At 45.2% G+C, this 14427-nt stretch overlaps 1 protein-coding gene across 1 annotated transcript in view; it reads right to left on the bottom strand.

Moving 5' to 3' along the window:
* The window catches only part of TOGARAM2 (TOG array regulator of axonemal microtubules 2), a 63808-nt gene that overhangs the window by 20724 nt on the left and 28657 nt on the right, over positions 1 to 14427 (bottom strand). The window contains exons 11-18 of the mRNA XM_032774844.2: positions 13372 to 13513; positions 11607 to 11712; positions 8194 to 8429; positions 6820 to 6978; positions 5715 to 5832; positions 4688 to 4791; positions 3701 to 3899; positions 2167 to 2383 (exon numbers count right to left, since the gene is read on the bottom strand). Of these exons, the coding sequence (XP_032630735.1) occupies positions 2167 to 2383; positions 3701 to 3899; positions 4688 to 4791; positions 5715 to 5832; positions 6820 to 6978; positions 8194 to 8429; positions 11607 to 11712; positions 13372 to 13513 (1281 nt within the window). The remainder of the gene's footprint in view (positions 1 to 2166; positions 2384 to 3700; positions 3900 to 4687; positions 4792 to 5714; positions 5833 to 6819; positions 6979 to 8193; positions 8430 to 11606; positions 11713 to 13371; positions 13514 to 14427) is intronic.

Raw genomic sequence — 14427 nt, 5'->3', positions numbered from 1 at the left:
TTGGTATTTTGCATCTCAATTGTCCTGAGGGAATAGAACGCTTATCTCTTGGGAAGCAGAGAAACAGGTTTCTTGGTACTCACAGGCTAGACCAAGAGGCAAGCCTGGGGAGGAGGGGACACCAGAGAGAGGAAAGGGGGGTCAGGCCCTATCAATTCCTGACCTGGTGGCAGCCTATCAGATCTAAGCTGGAGATTAAGCTTAGAGGACTTCATCCTAGTACCTCACATTTGAACTCTAAGGTTCAAATCGAGGAATTATACTATGACAGTCCTAGAGGCAAAAACTCCATATCTCATCTCCAACAGATATCCAGACCTCCATGCCCACATTTATTGTTGTGAATAATTAATATCAGGAAACAATTACTCATGAAACTAAGATGAGAGAAAATATTAGCTGAGAGAGGGAAAAGTTAATCTCACAGCATTTTAAAACATTGATCCATATTACTGTTTTTCCTTTTGTTCCTCCTTCATTGTGGGTTTTCATCCCAAAATTAGGACCATGATGGATTGAGAGCTGTGGTGGGTGGGAGACAGCATGAGATGGATGTTTGTTTGTCTAAGATGTACATACTGGCTGCGCATCTGAGATCAGTTGAGAGAGGAATAGTGCAAGACAATGAGTCTCAAAGGTTAATATGTAGAACAATATGACACCAATTTACATATATATAGGGTGAGGGCTTTATTCATGTAGAGGGATCTCACCGCACTTTCCAAGCTGTAGGGCCTGTTGTGGGTTTGAGAGTGTTCTAAGGGGCAGTGTGAAGGTGTACCACCCCAGAAGGAGCACCTAAAAGAAATGAAAGTGAGGCAGGTGCAATATCACTGGGAATGCTAGGGCAACTCTGGAAGAGTGCAAGGTGCACTCTGCACCCTCTGCAATAGGCCAGCTTAACTAACTAGTGGGAACGGGGCTTGTGTCATGGCCTCACTTCCTGCCCATCCCATTTGGGGTTTCTAGCACCCCTGATTACACTAGAGACCCCTAGTCTTTGCATTTGAAGAAGGGGGTTGTGCTTGGTCCCTCCACAGGTGCACAAAAGAGGGGCTAAAGGCAGTTCCACTCCACCCTATTCTTGTACATGCATGCAGGATCAGGCACAATCTGTGCCAGGCATCCATCATCTGATCTCTGCTTACTGCGCTGGCTTGCTGCAAAATACAGTAACATGTCAAATTCTAGAGCTCAGTCCTGATCTTTAAGGCACCCAGTGGTTTGGGTCCAGGACATCTTAAAAGATCATATAAAATTCTGGGAGTAGGACCCCACTCTAGGACTCCCACCCTCAGGTACAGCTGAACTGTCCACTGCAAGGGTAAAGCTCATCAATATAGGCAACAGAACTTCCCCAGGAGCTGCTCCAAGACAGTGGAACAAAGTCCTGCAAAAACTAAGAAACACCACAAACCACACCATCTCCCACTCCAAGCACAAAGCATACTTCTCTGATCTTGCCTGAGGTAATATAGACATAGCACAGCAGACATGTAATATATTACATGAAATACATAGCTACCGCGATATAACGAGACCCAATATAACATAAATTTGGATATAATACAGTAAAGTAGTGGCGGGGCTGCGCACTTTGGTGGATCAAAGCAAATTCAGTATAAGGCGGTTTCACCTATAACGCGGTAAGATTTTTTGGCTCCTGAGAACAGCGTTATATCAAGGTAGAGGTGTAAAAATAAAAATCCCTACACAATCTCTCACTGAGGAGAAGGAAAGAACCAGACATGACAGATGTTAGTCACATTATTTCATGCACTTCTGGAAAGAGCTCAGATGCTATGGTTGTGAGCATGGTTTATGACTGTGAGCGTGAGTATGGTTAAGAACATAAACAGTAGAGAGAAGAATCACTGAAATGCAGCCAGACACATGTTTTTGGTGAAAAACAGCATCCATCTACAGAGCCATTTAGAATTCAGTCAGGACGCTTAAGCTGCTAGGCTAAGGGACACCCACACAGCTGCTGGCCATTCCCTCAAACCAGAGTGGAGTTCAACAGCCAAGTGAGGTAAATAAGGGACTACTTTGAAATTTTTGATCTGAGGCCCAGAAGTGGCTTACTGACTCCAAGACGGAGCAACAGCAATTGTGCAGGTATTATACGATGGGATACCCACGGTAGAAACAGGAAGTAAATATTACCTAGGTTAGCGATCATTGTGTCCAGCACCCTCACTGCTGCAGTATAAATCCCAGAATTCTTAGAGTTCAAGTTATCAGTGACAACCGTCACCATGGAGACCACGACCGGGTGTAAGCCATCTTTGAGGATAGGGATTATGGAGGCAGCTGACTCTAGCGCGTGCTGGTTCACTTTCTTGTTGGAGTCCTGAAGTCTGAGGGCAAAAGCATCAAAAATCTGTTCAAAAATAAAAAAGCAAAATCAGGATGTATAGCACTGTTGGGGCTGGCAGGGAATGTAGAAATAGAGGCTTCCAGCAAGCACAGAAAATGGGCCAGATCCTGCCAACACTTCATACCAGGTCAGTACTTACTACTGTGAGAAGTCTCACGGACTTCCATGTGCTGCTCACAATAGTGAGCACTATGTACAGTACTGTTTGCAGCTTCTAGCTTCTTTAATAGCTTCTCATTTTCCAATGTGTTAGGGAAAGGGGATTTGGGGGTGAGGGGTTGGCTGGAAGGGATAAAAATACATATTATCCTTCCTCAATAAAGTTCAGAAATTCTTTTACTGAAGGGAGCAGCCAATCTCTTTAAGGTCCCCACATTTACTTTCCTTTTGAGTCATTTCAGTGCTTGGGTAGAAGAATCACAATTACCAGTTAATAACAGAGTTTGGGAAGACAGGTGAGGCAAACTGGGCGTAGCTCTGGCTTTGCCAAACTAGGGCTGGTTCTGATCCAAGTCTTGTTTTACCCAACCCTCCCAAAACCTGGGGTCGGTGGAGTGCAGGGCTCTGAGAACTGGTTCAGGGTCTGATCAGTCTCTCTAACAGGCAGGCCTCTCAGGTGTAATGCATCATGCACTCCTCATTAGAACAGACTCTGACTCCCTGTCCCACTGCCACCATATTCTGGGACAGGGAAAAGCAGCAGCTCCCTGCGACGGTGGGGGTGGGAGAAGAGGAGAGGAGACCTTTCTCTTCCAGCTCTGAGTCCTCTGCCCTTACCTTCACAAGGCAGAGAGAGGGTCCCAGTATGGGAGCCCAAGAGCTGACAGTTTTTTTCAGATAGAGGAGAGGTGAGGAGGAAGTGATCGGGCTGAGCCACTACATTATCCACAGAAGAGAAAGGGGGAGCACAAAGCTGGAGCTGCGCTCTTCAGGGCTTGGAGGTTCCATACCCATCTCCCAGCCCTCTCTTATGAAAAATGTAGCAGCCCAGCCTACTCCTTCCAACCTCCCCACTTCACTCCTGGAAAACAGTGAGCAGTTCTGGGCAGCTGGGCTCCCTCTCACTGTTCTTTGGAGGGGAGAAGAAGGCAGAAACAGCAGGGCCATAAGCAGCAGCAGCTGCAAAGACCTTCTTGGGGACAGCAGCAGTGGAATCTTGCAGAAAGGTAGGGCCAGGCTTGAATTAACTGTATTGAATAAGGGTGTGCCAGCCTGGCCTGAATTAATTGGATGGAGGGTGAAGGTAACTGCAATTGATTGTGTGGGGGGCAGCCTGAGCAGGGTACATGGGGAAAGGGAACAAGAAAAGGCTCTTGAGACCTGGATGATGTTTGCGGAGACCAACTGGGGGTTGTTCCTGCAATGCTCCACCAGGAGCGTCACTCCCTCCATTCGTGTCTGAAACTCCTTGGCCATCAGGAGTTTGTTCAGCTCCTTGAGCTGCTCCATCGCTTCCACACTACGGAGAGATGAGCGACGAACCACCGGCTGTGTTGGTGCTAGGGTGTCTGATCTGGACCTGGTGTTGGGACAGAAAAACTCAAAGTCACCTTTGGGTAACAACGTTTTCAGTATAACAATGACAAACACAGACTCGGGGTGCTTCCTGCTCACTTGGTTACAGTGCGAGCCTGCTCTAATAACTCAGCCTCAGAGCTTAGTATAATTACAGGAAGCAACATCTAGTTAACATTATCTCCAGTTTATAATTAGGAAACTGAAGCACAGGGGGTTAAAGTGATCTACCCAAGGTCACCCAGAGGAATCAGTAGCAAAGCTGGGAATAGCTGCCAAGTGCTGGCTCCCAGTCTTGTGCTCAGACCACTTCTCTCTTAGGGTTTGATCCAAAGTCCACTGAGTTAATGGAAAGAGTCCCATTGATTTCAATAGGTTGAGGACTAGTCGCTTGTAAGTGGGGCTCATTAATTCCAGCACATACCTGGGAAAAATTCTAAACACAATGGTGAGGCTTATGCTCTCTTTCTTCTTGCTACCACTGAAAACAATGGAACAAATCCACTGTGTTATCAAAAGAGAAAAGACACTGGTGGCTCCACTGCCAGTCCTGGGAGCAAAAAGGACCAAGTTCCTATCTTGAACTCTGATCCCCAGCACAGCAGGTGTGGCATTGCCACTGGACTAGCAGCAGACACCTGACTCAGTAATGTTCTCTTTGGATCTGATCCTTTTACACAGCTACAAAAAATTCAGACTAGCCTAGAGATAGTTTATTGAGGAATAAGGCTGAAAACTCCATCATGCATATCCTCAAAGATAATAAAATAGTAACAAAGAAATGTTCAGTACCCTTCACTGGAAGGCAGACTGTCCTGGGAGGTAGTCAAGCTGCTGTTCCTAGACTCCCTGCGGCCTTTGGCAGAAGGAGGTTCAGATACATTGTCTTCCATCCCCTATATATATATATATATATATAAAAAATGCATCTATAAAAAGCGAGAGAAGATGGGAAATGATTTCTTATGACAGTGTAAAACACAGCTTAGAGCCAGGATCCGTGTTCTTCAGATGGGAAAGCAGAGAATTTTATAGCCCAAACAGGGAGAAGAGCCAGAGATGCCCTGAAATCCACTTTGCTATTGCCATCCTAATCAATCTGAGGCATTCAGATGCTATAGTGATGGGCAGCAGTATAAAACCCTATGACAATCAGCTAGATCTGGTCACGTGCAAAACCACTGCAGCCACAAACTGGTGCCTGTTGCAGAGCAGATAACTCTGGGAACAGCTGGACTCCCCTAGTCGTTCTAAAGGTAAAATTCTTTGGCCTAGAGAATACTGGGAGAATTCCACCTGGGGCATTCTTCCAGCTCCTCAACAAACCCATGTTCTTCTCTAGAAAGCCCATGCTCATCAGGGTGATTTCCTACTTGCTGTAGGGATTCTTGGAACACTTTCTAGTTCCACATCACATGAGTGCAGAGGTAGTATTTTCTGATTGGAGTAGGTATGTGCTCCGATTAAGACAGCGACACATCTCTCTTATTTTAGGAAATCTTCCAGGGACATCTCTTCCCCTATCTATTAAAAAAAGGTTTGAAACTTTCAAGAGAACTACTCCCACCCCTGCCCTCTTTTTCTTTCTGTGTATGAAGACGACCATTTTCTTCTACTTTCCTTTCTTATTTGTGTCCATAATTCCACCTATTTTACCTCCCTCACTGCCAACTGATAAACTGGGTCAGGATCTGCAGTTCATTTCCATGACCCAGAAGAGCCAGTGGCGGGGGGGGGGGGGAAGGTAGGTTGTGCATGATCATGTATAGGCTCTCTCAGTACATGTAAACAGAAGATATATCTCCTAATAAGCCCTTACTTTCTGCTTTATTGTTGCCATAACATTCCGCAAGTTATGTGATGGGAGAGACTGTTTCAAATATCCATCGAATTTCGGATGAGGCATCAGCACATTCAGCATCTTCCGGCCATAAAACCTAGCATGGGAAGGGGGAGAAATTAATGAAGGAACATTTTCTCTCAAAATATCACCATTTTATTTTTCCAGGAGGCAGGTAGGGATTACAAAAAGAAACTGAAATTTTATGCTCTCCATGTTCAATACAAGCTAGTGGCACTTTGTAAGGACTTTTATCCCCTCAAAAGAGAGATAAATAAAGACTAAGATTTACCTCAAACTGGCATCACTATACAATGTGGCCTGCTGCATACAATAGGCCATGGAGCAGCAGAGCAATGAGGAAATATCCTCTCACTCTATGGAGATCTATTAAATAATTAAGGAATCTATTTTTTCTTTGATGAGGATGTGTAACGGTCATAACAATTTACTTCCTTAAAAAGACTTCCATTTTGCAAGCTTCTAACCTACTTTAACAAATTATTGCAGAGTTGTTTTCATCCACTATCAAAGAGCAGCTATCTCTGTGGTGGAACATGGCAACTGTTCAACAGCACACAATAGTTTAGGGTGGAAAGTGATAACTATCAGAGCCAATTGAAACTGCAAGGGGAGCTTAGGGAGCAGAATGCACTGATCCAATACCACCAGAATTTGACAAGGATAGTGGGTGCTAACACCCCTAATCTTACCAGAAATGCTCCGGGGTTTTTCAATGACCATAAATGGCCAAGGATTCAGTTTTATATAACACCCAAAAGATACCCAAGGAAGTCATATATGCATATTGGAGCCAAAGGAAACTGATTGGAGACTAAAGGATGTCTCATGCAATGTAAATGCTTGAATGGATCTTTATTGCCCGATAACCCATAAGAGATGGATCCTGCACCTTTTCTCAGCCAACAGTATGCACACTGGAAGCATGCTTTCCTTATGCTCATTTTACATTATGTTTTCCTTATGCTTGTTTTACATTCATTTGCATTGTCATGGTTTGTTTTTTGCCAGCTACTGATCACAAAAGGCTTCTGCATCTGCGAGGGGAAAGGGACATCATTACCTAGTGTCTTGATTGCAATCTTGAGCAAGCTTCACCAGAGTCTGGACCAGTAGTTCTGTGTTGTCTCTGGTGCCTGACAGAAGTTTCTCAGCCCCAATCTGTTCCATGACAGTCAGTAAGTGTTCAGCGGCGCACTTTCGAACAGGGGGGTTACGATGGCTGAAGACAAGATATCAAAACAGCACGTCTATATGGTCCTTCATCTCCAAAACCACAGGCCTCTGCCACTTGATCAAGAGAGAGCTCCTTAATTGTTGGTAGTAGCAGGTCTCTTAGCCTCTCTGTGGACCCTGCTATTAGTGATCACAGTATCCATTCATACACACAGAACCACCATGTTACAGAGGACCACGTACAAGGATGAGAGGGGAATTCAGTCTCCATGGCACATTTGGATCTTGAGGTTCCTGCTGAGATTAACAACCCAGACAGGGATAGGAGGGGCAACTATGCCTTTGACACAGATATTGGTGCACTAGCATTTGGACTTAGTTCACCAACTTGTGTCATATCCAGCAGCCCACTGAATGGTCAGAGACCTAAAACCACAATGAGGGACAGTGCTCTAGTATATTCACCAACACAGCCTCTGCCTAGATATGACCAGAGCATTTGCTGTTTTAATGTTTTCAGGGCTGCAGAATGTATACAGACATGTATCTCACCAACAGTTTTAGCCAGACCTTCATTTACTGGAATGAATAGTACCTGTTTGAAAGCGCTAGGTATGGAATCATCACTTAGAAGTAGTGACAGCTTAGTGGTTCCCACAAAAGTCTGCATCTCAAGACCCAGAGGATCTGCTGCACTGAACTGAATCTGGCATTTTGGTGATGCTCAGCTGTGCATTTTGAACTGAAAGTGATGTTTTTAAAGGCAATGATGAAAGACCCTCAGGAATTGACCCAGTGTGGCAAGTCCCTGCCAAACCATGCAGTTTCTCCTGTGGGTACACTTTAACCATACATATGACTGGTCCCTGCTCCTCTTGTTAATAATGCCCTGATGATGTGTGGTTTGTCCCAGTGACCCCGTGATTAGTGCTCTGTGGTCATTAAGCAAGAGACTTGGTTTTGGCCACACACCAAGATTGCTGTGGTCCCATCACCTGGAGAGTGGAGGGAGCACATCACAGGACTCTGCACTGATCTATCTATCACATCCCCATCACCACAGCATCTGGGCAATGTTGATGGACTGTGCTAGAAGGGAGGTCATCATAATGTCTTGACCTTATGATAATGGGAGGTGTAAATGTGTAGTGGCAGTGAAATACCCCAGAGCAAAGGGAATTCCTTCTTCTCTACCACTCTCTTGTTCCCCACAAAGCAAGTAATCAGATTGCAGAGGTCAGACAAGGGAAGAGTCACATACTTTACTCCACCGGCCATGAGGGCAGCCATTGCTCGCATGGGAGTCACACTCCCCACCATGATGCCCAGGGATCGATCAGCTGCTTTCTGAATGAATTCGCTGGAATCTCCTGTCTTGTGGAGCAGGACCCGGGCAATCTCCTCAACCTCTGGGTCCATGTGCTTCTTCATGGTCCTGAAGAGCTCGCCAAGGACGCTGATAGCAAAGCGAGACACCTTTGAGCGGAGGTTGCTAACCTGGAGGAGGAAGAGTTATGAGTAGGATACAGGAGTCAGCTTAGATAAACGATCTACCTGCATATATGTAGGGGCCCAGGGGAAAACAGAGTTTTATATCACATCAAAGGTGAAATATAGTCTATTGGTCTAAGCATATGACTGGAAGCACAGAACTACCCCTGGCTCTGACACTAGCTCCTTCTGTAGGCTTGAGCAAATCACTTAAGGCCTGATTCAGTGGGACTGCTTGTGGAGTAAGAAACAACAGGGGGAAGTATTGAGCCCTTAACATCTCTGCTTTGGTTTCTCCATCTGCATAACAGAGAAAATAATTCCTCCCTCTCTCCACCCCTTTTTCCCTCTGTCTTGTTTTGAGGATTCATTAGGATTGGTAAAGCACTTTGGAGGAATGCGCTTTGTAAAGATCTGATCCTGCAAGATGCTGAGCACCCTTAATTCCCTCTGAAATCAGTGGGCATCCAGGTACTCAGCATTACTGTGGATTGGGCCCTAATGACAAAGCCCTATCCCATAGTCTGGAATGGATCAGCAGGTGAGAGTTCACAGCATTGTTTTTAAAAGATAGATTAGTGCTGCCTAAAAGCAGGGGATGGTCCAATGGTTCTAGCCATCTTCATATCCTATGTTATTACTATAAAGCAGGAGTGGCCAAACTCTGGCTCGTGAGCTGTATGTGACTCTTTTATAGTAAAAGTGCGACAGCTAGAGCGCCCCTCCCCATTCTCCACCTACCAGACTTGGGGTGGGGGGAGCTCAGGGCTTCTGCCCTGTGATGGGGCTAAGGGCTTCTGGCAAACACAACTGGTGCCAGCTGAGAGTGGGTGGGCACAATTTAAAGGTTTGCCCCTCCCCGCAACAGCCTGAGTTACAGCCCCGAGGCACACACCCCTTCTTTCCCTCAATGGCCTTGTCCCTTCAGCTCCCAGGTGTTAGCTCTGCATGGTTAGGCAGTGGCAAACAGTTGGGAGTTGCAGGGCAGGGCCTCTGGCTTTAGCTTCTTAGGGAGAGGCAGCAGCAAAAGCAGCAGTTCTCCCTGCAGGTCCTAGCTGTTTGCTGCTGCCTTTACCCAACGCACAGATCCAGCTTGCCAGCTCCAGCAACTGCCGTTCAGGGAGGGGCCCCAGCGGCACCACGTGACCGAACGAGGCCAGCAAACCCTGGCAAAAACTTGGGGGGGAGGAACGGGATCCCCATGTGTGCCCCTCATACACCTCTAGCTTCTACCCAGTGGGGAGGAGGGGGATCTCAGGCTTCAGCCCCATGGAAGGCATCTGCTGGGGCTTCAGCCCCACAGGGCACACGTGACAGGGCTCGGGGCTTCAGCAGGAGCGGGGCTGAAACCCCAAGCCTGGGCAGGTGCCTCCTGCAGGGCTGAAGCTCTGAGACCCAGCAGGCATGCCCCAGCTTTCAAATTTCTGAAGATTGTTGTATGCAGCTCAGAGGGTCCAGAAGTTTGGCCATGCCTGCTACAAAGAGTTCAATGCAAGTCCCAGAAAATGCAATTCCTGGACTGTGAAAGCAAAATCTGGGACAAGAGTGAAATGAAAGATGAACCCATGTATCTGCATGTGAGCTTCTGCAAGGAAGAGAAAAAGATACCTCTTCCTAAAGAGAACAGTGAGGTAAGAATCAGAAAAGAGCCTGAGCTGCAAAGTACAATCTGAACATCTGCCCCCCACATCCCTGAATTTCAAAGGGGGTAGCGGTGATCTGAATCCTGCAGATCTGAACACAGTGACTTATGAGCTCTGTAAACCTCTAACCTTATTATTCAAGCCTGCTAGATATTTGTATTGCAGGCAGAAGATGGAGATCGGAGTTTACAGAAGTGAGCCAACTCTCACTGTTTGTTGCAGATGGAAGAAGGTTTAGTGTGCTTAGCACAATCAGCTGTGCAGGCCTCAAACAAGTGCTGAATTGGAACTTGCAGCTGCTTTTAACTCGTTGACAAGTCTAACATGGGCACAATAAAATCTCTCAATTAACTGATCAAATAAAAATAAAGATGTTCAGAGCAGTCATGGATGACTGCCCTGGAATCCCAGTGCTGTCTGGCTCATGGAGTCCAACACACAAGCTCCAGAACTCTGGATATGCAAGGAGATATTTGTATCTGAAGCAGCAGGGGAAACATTTCTATGGAGCAAGGCACTAAAAACAGGCACTGGAAGGAAGAGGGAGAAAAGGTCAGCAAGGACCTCTGAGAGTGAGAGAGAGTGCGAGAGAGAGAGAAACGTGGTCTAGTGAGTCGAGCATAAACCTGGGAGCCAAAACTCCAGAGTTTAATCCTGTCTGATAATGATGCAGTCTGGTTTAGGCAAATCAGCTTTTCTGTGCCTCAGTTTCCCCATTTGTACAATGCATAACTGTAATACCTAACTCAAAGAGGCAACAGAGAGAGAGTATCAGAGGGGTAGCCGTGTTAGTCTGGATCTGTAAAAAGCAACAAAGAGTCCTGTGGCACCTTATAGACTAACAGATGTATTGTAACATAAGCTTTTGTGGGTGAATACCCACTTCATCAGACACTCACGAAAGCTTATGCTCCAATACATCTGTTAGTCTATAACACGGGTTGGCAACCTTTCAGAAGTGGTGTGCCGAGTCTTCATTTATTCACTCTAAGGTTTCGTGTTCCAGTAATACATTTTAATGTTTTTAGATGGTCTCTTTCTAAGTCTATAATATATAACTAAACTATTGTTGAATGTAAAGTAAATAAGATTTTTAAAATGTTTAAGAAGCTTCATTTAAAATTAAATTAAAATGCAGAGCTCCCCAGACCAGTGGCCAGGACCTGGGCAGTGCGAGTGCCACTGAAAATCAGCTCGCGTGCTGCCTTTAGCACGTGTGCCACAGGTTGCCTACCCCTGGTCTATAAGGTGCCGAGAGAGAGAGAGAGAGAGAGAGAGAGAGACTGCATTCAGCTGTAGGGATAGAAAGAGATAGATAGATAGATGTTGTATATATAGATGCAGATATCAGACAGAGATCTAAAGATGTAAATATAAAAATAGCTAGAGATAGACACAGTGCAAATCCTAGAACTGGAAGAGACCTCAAGAGGTCATCTAGTCCAGTCCCCTGCAAATATCTAAATAAAGATAAAACACACACACACACACACACTTATTCTGTACCCTGTGTAGACATACATTTAATACAAATTCTTACCTCTCTGGTAACTGCCAAGGAAACATCATGAAGCTGACAAAGGAGAACTTCTGAATGGCAGGTAGCCAGGCATTTGATGCTGAAAAGTCCTTTCTCCTTCAGTGGCCTGAGAGGCAATTACAAAACAGACAGACAGAGAAGAGACAAATCATTGGTCTTGCACAGCACTGTGCTAAACAAAGTTTCACACACCTGCAACCTGGGGATAGACCCTGGAACCCACACAAGTGGGACACCGAAAGCAAAGGTGCTGGATTTTCGAGAAACTCCCTATTTGTTTTTTAAACCGCTAAGAAAAAGATTGCTTTCAGTAGCCTGTGTGTGCAATTCCTCAGTGACCTAAGCTGGAGGAAGGTGTATGATCGATTTACTAGTTCCACATGATAGACTCAATCCTTGAGAAAACTGAAGATTTTCATGGCAGACTATGGATTTTCCATCTCCCTTTAGACTCAGGAGACAACTTGCATTTTTCTTCTGTAACCCTTTGTTTCAGGACTCAGCTGACTGAATTAACAGTGCCACCTATTGCTGAATGACAAGAAGCACAGCCTCCTCTGACAGTCGCCGCAGAACTGGGGTACATGGATTTAACTAAATAGAGAAAGCCTTCATTTTTTCCTGTGTGGGGTAGGGAGGAGTTGTTAAAGAAAAGAGAAAGAAAGTAGGGGAGGAGTAAAGAGGAGAAGGAAAGAGAACCAGATGAGAGAGGGAAATTTTTAAAGTAAAGGGATTTAAAATAAAATCAAATAACTGTGTTTATATTCAGGGTGGCAGATTTTGACCTCAGTTAACCGTTAATCTGGGGTAATTCCGCCGAACCGAATGGATTCACTCTGGATTTACACTGCTGTAACTGAGATCAGAAATGGCTCCATAGTTTCTGAATCCATGAATGTTCTCTTCCCCCTCTATGCCTAATTTCAGTATAGTGTGATCATCAGTTACATATCGTTGTTTGTGCCCCTGTTAGGCAGTGAGGAAAGTTCTTATTCTGAGGATCCTGGCTTCCTAATAAATTACTCCTCACACCCCATGCCCCTCTCCCCAAAATTCCTACCTTAGAGAGACTACAGGCAGAGCAATTCCCTTCTCAGTATGCATTGAATCCTAGAGTTTGCTTTAATCACAAGGAATGCACCTGATTGCTTGGGCCCCACTCACAGATCTATAATTTGCAGAGCTAGGGGAGGATGCAGTTTTTGAAATGAACACATACACACACACACCAGTAGCAAGGCTAAGGGAAAGAGGCCCAGTTCTCTCCCCTATGCTTCCAGCATGACGACTCAATCCCATCTCCCCCAGCAGCTTGAGGCCCTGCAAATTGTAGGGCCAACCCTACGTCGGCCTTTATGACTGCTGAAGTGGCCTCCATCTCCTTTGGCTGGGAGTCAAGGCAGGGATATGATACATAGGAAACACAGGCTTCTAGCTGGAGTATCTTCTGATTATCCTATAATTTTATCTCTTCTCTGTAACTGCTATTTGTGGCTACACAAAGGGCCAAAGGAGAAGGTTAATGAATGATGTTAATCTGCTGTTAGCCACAGCAGCATTACAGCCTGGGCAGGAGAACCAGGCTGTAGAGCTTTCCCTGGTTCATATCTACTAGAAAGCAATCGCACTGTGAAGATTGGCTTCACTTAGTTCCCTCCAAGCCTCTGATCCTGAGAGAGACTGAGCATAGCTCTGGAGGAGGCAAACACTCACACATCTTTATGTTGAGGGGAAGGAAGGAATTGAGGATGGAGCGTTTCCCTACCAGTCATTGCTATTGAGCCACTTGAGAGCATCAACCAGCCCTTGCTCCGGGTAAGAGAAGGGTCTCATCTCCAAGGCTTCCCCACTTTCAGACTCCTCCTCCCCCTCTGGAGAATCCAGAGTGTTTGCTGGCAGGGAGTTAGCTGTATGGAAAAATCAAACATGCAGATATCAACATGGCAGATGCTGGTCACGACTCCACAGTTAAGGTCGCAACCAAGATTCTATTGTGAAGATTATTTTGTCTTCTGCCTCTTCTAACTTCTTAACTGACATTGCTATTGGTCTGAATTTTCCTACCATTAAAATGGACAGTCTCATTTTTAATGAGTTTCAGAAGCTTAGGATTCGAACTGTTTTACTAGTAGGAGACCAAAAAATATGAGCCACATCCTAAACTGGTATAAAGCAGCATAGCTTCATTGATTTAAATGGAAGATCTGGCCCATGGTTTTCACAGTACTGTATTTCATTTAGCCCCTAGCAAAGCGGGATTCTGGTCCATCACTAGAGCTCTTAGGTGCTACAGTAATACAAATAAATTAATAATAATACTATCCTCATGCTTTTTCAACCACTTATCACTGGACACCAGCTTGTTATGGAAGTCTGAAAATTCACATATATGTATATTTTAACATTCCGTTGGGAATGTGATTATTCAGGGATCTTCATAGATGTCTGAGTCTTGTATATATTTCTGTTCTTTAGGAGCTATCCACTAACTGTATATCAGATATTTGTCTTATCAAATATATTTGTTTACAGACCATGCAGAATCTAAACTTTCTTTAATAGGAAACATTAATTTCTAACCCTTATGATTTCAGATATCAGAGGGGTAGCCGTGTTCGTCTGGATCTGTAAAAGCAGCAGAGAATCCTGTGGCACCTTATAGACTAACAGATGTTTTGGAGCATGAGCTTTCGTGGGTGAATATCCACTTCGTCGGATGCATGTAGTGGAAATTTCCAGGGGCAGGTATATATATGCTAGCAAGCAAGCTAGAGATAACGAGGTTAGTTCAATCAGGGAGGATGAGGCCCTGTTCTAGCAG

This window comes from Chelonoidis abingdonii, chromosome 3 (assembly GCF_003597395.2).
Source record: "Chelonoidis abingdonii isolate Lonesome George chromosome 3, CheloAbing_2.0, whole genome shotgun sequence".
Lineage (NCBI taxonomy): Eukaryota > Metazoa > Chordata > Testudines > Testudinidae > Chelonoidis > Chelonoidis abingdonii.
Note: the sequence above shows the minus strand (reverse complement) of the source record. Positions and strands in the feature narration are given on the sequence as shown.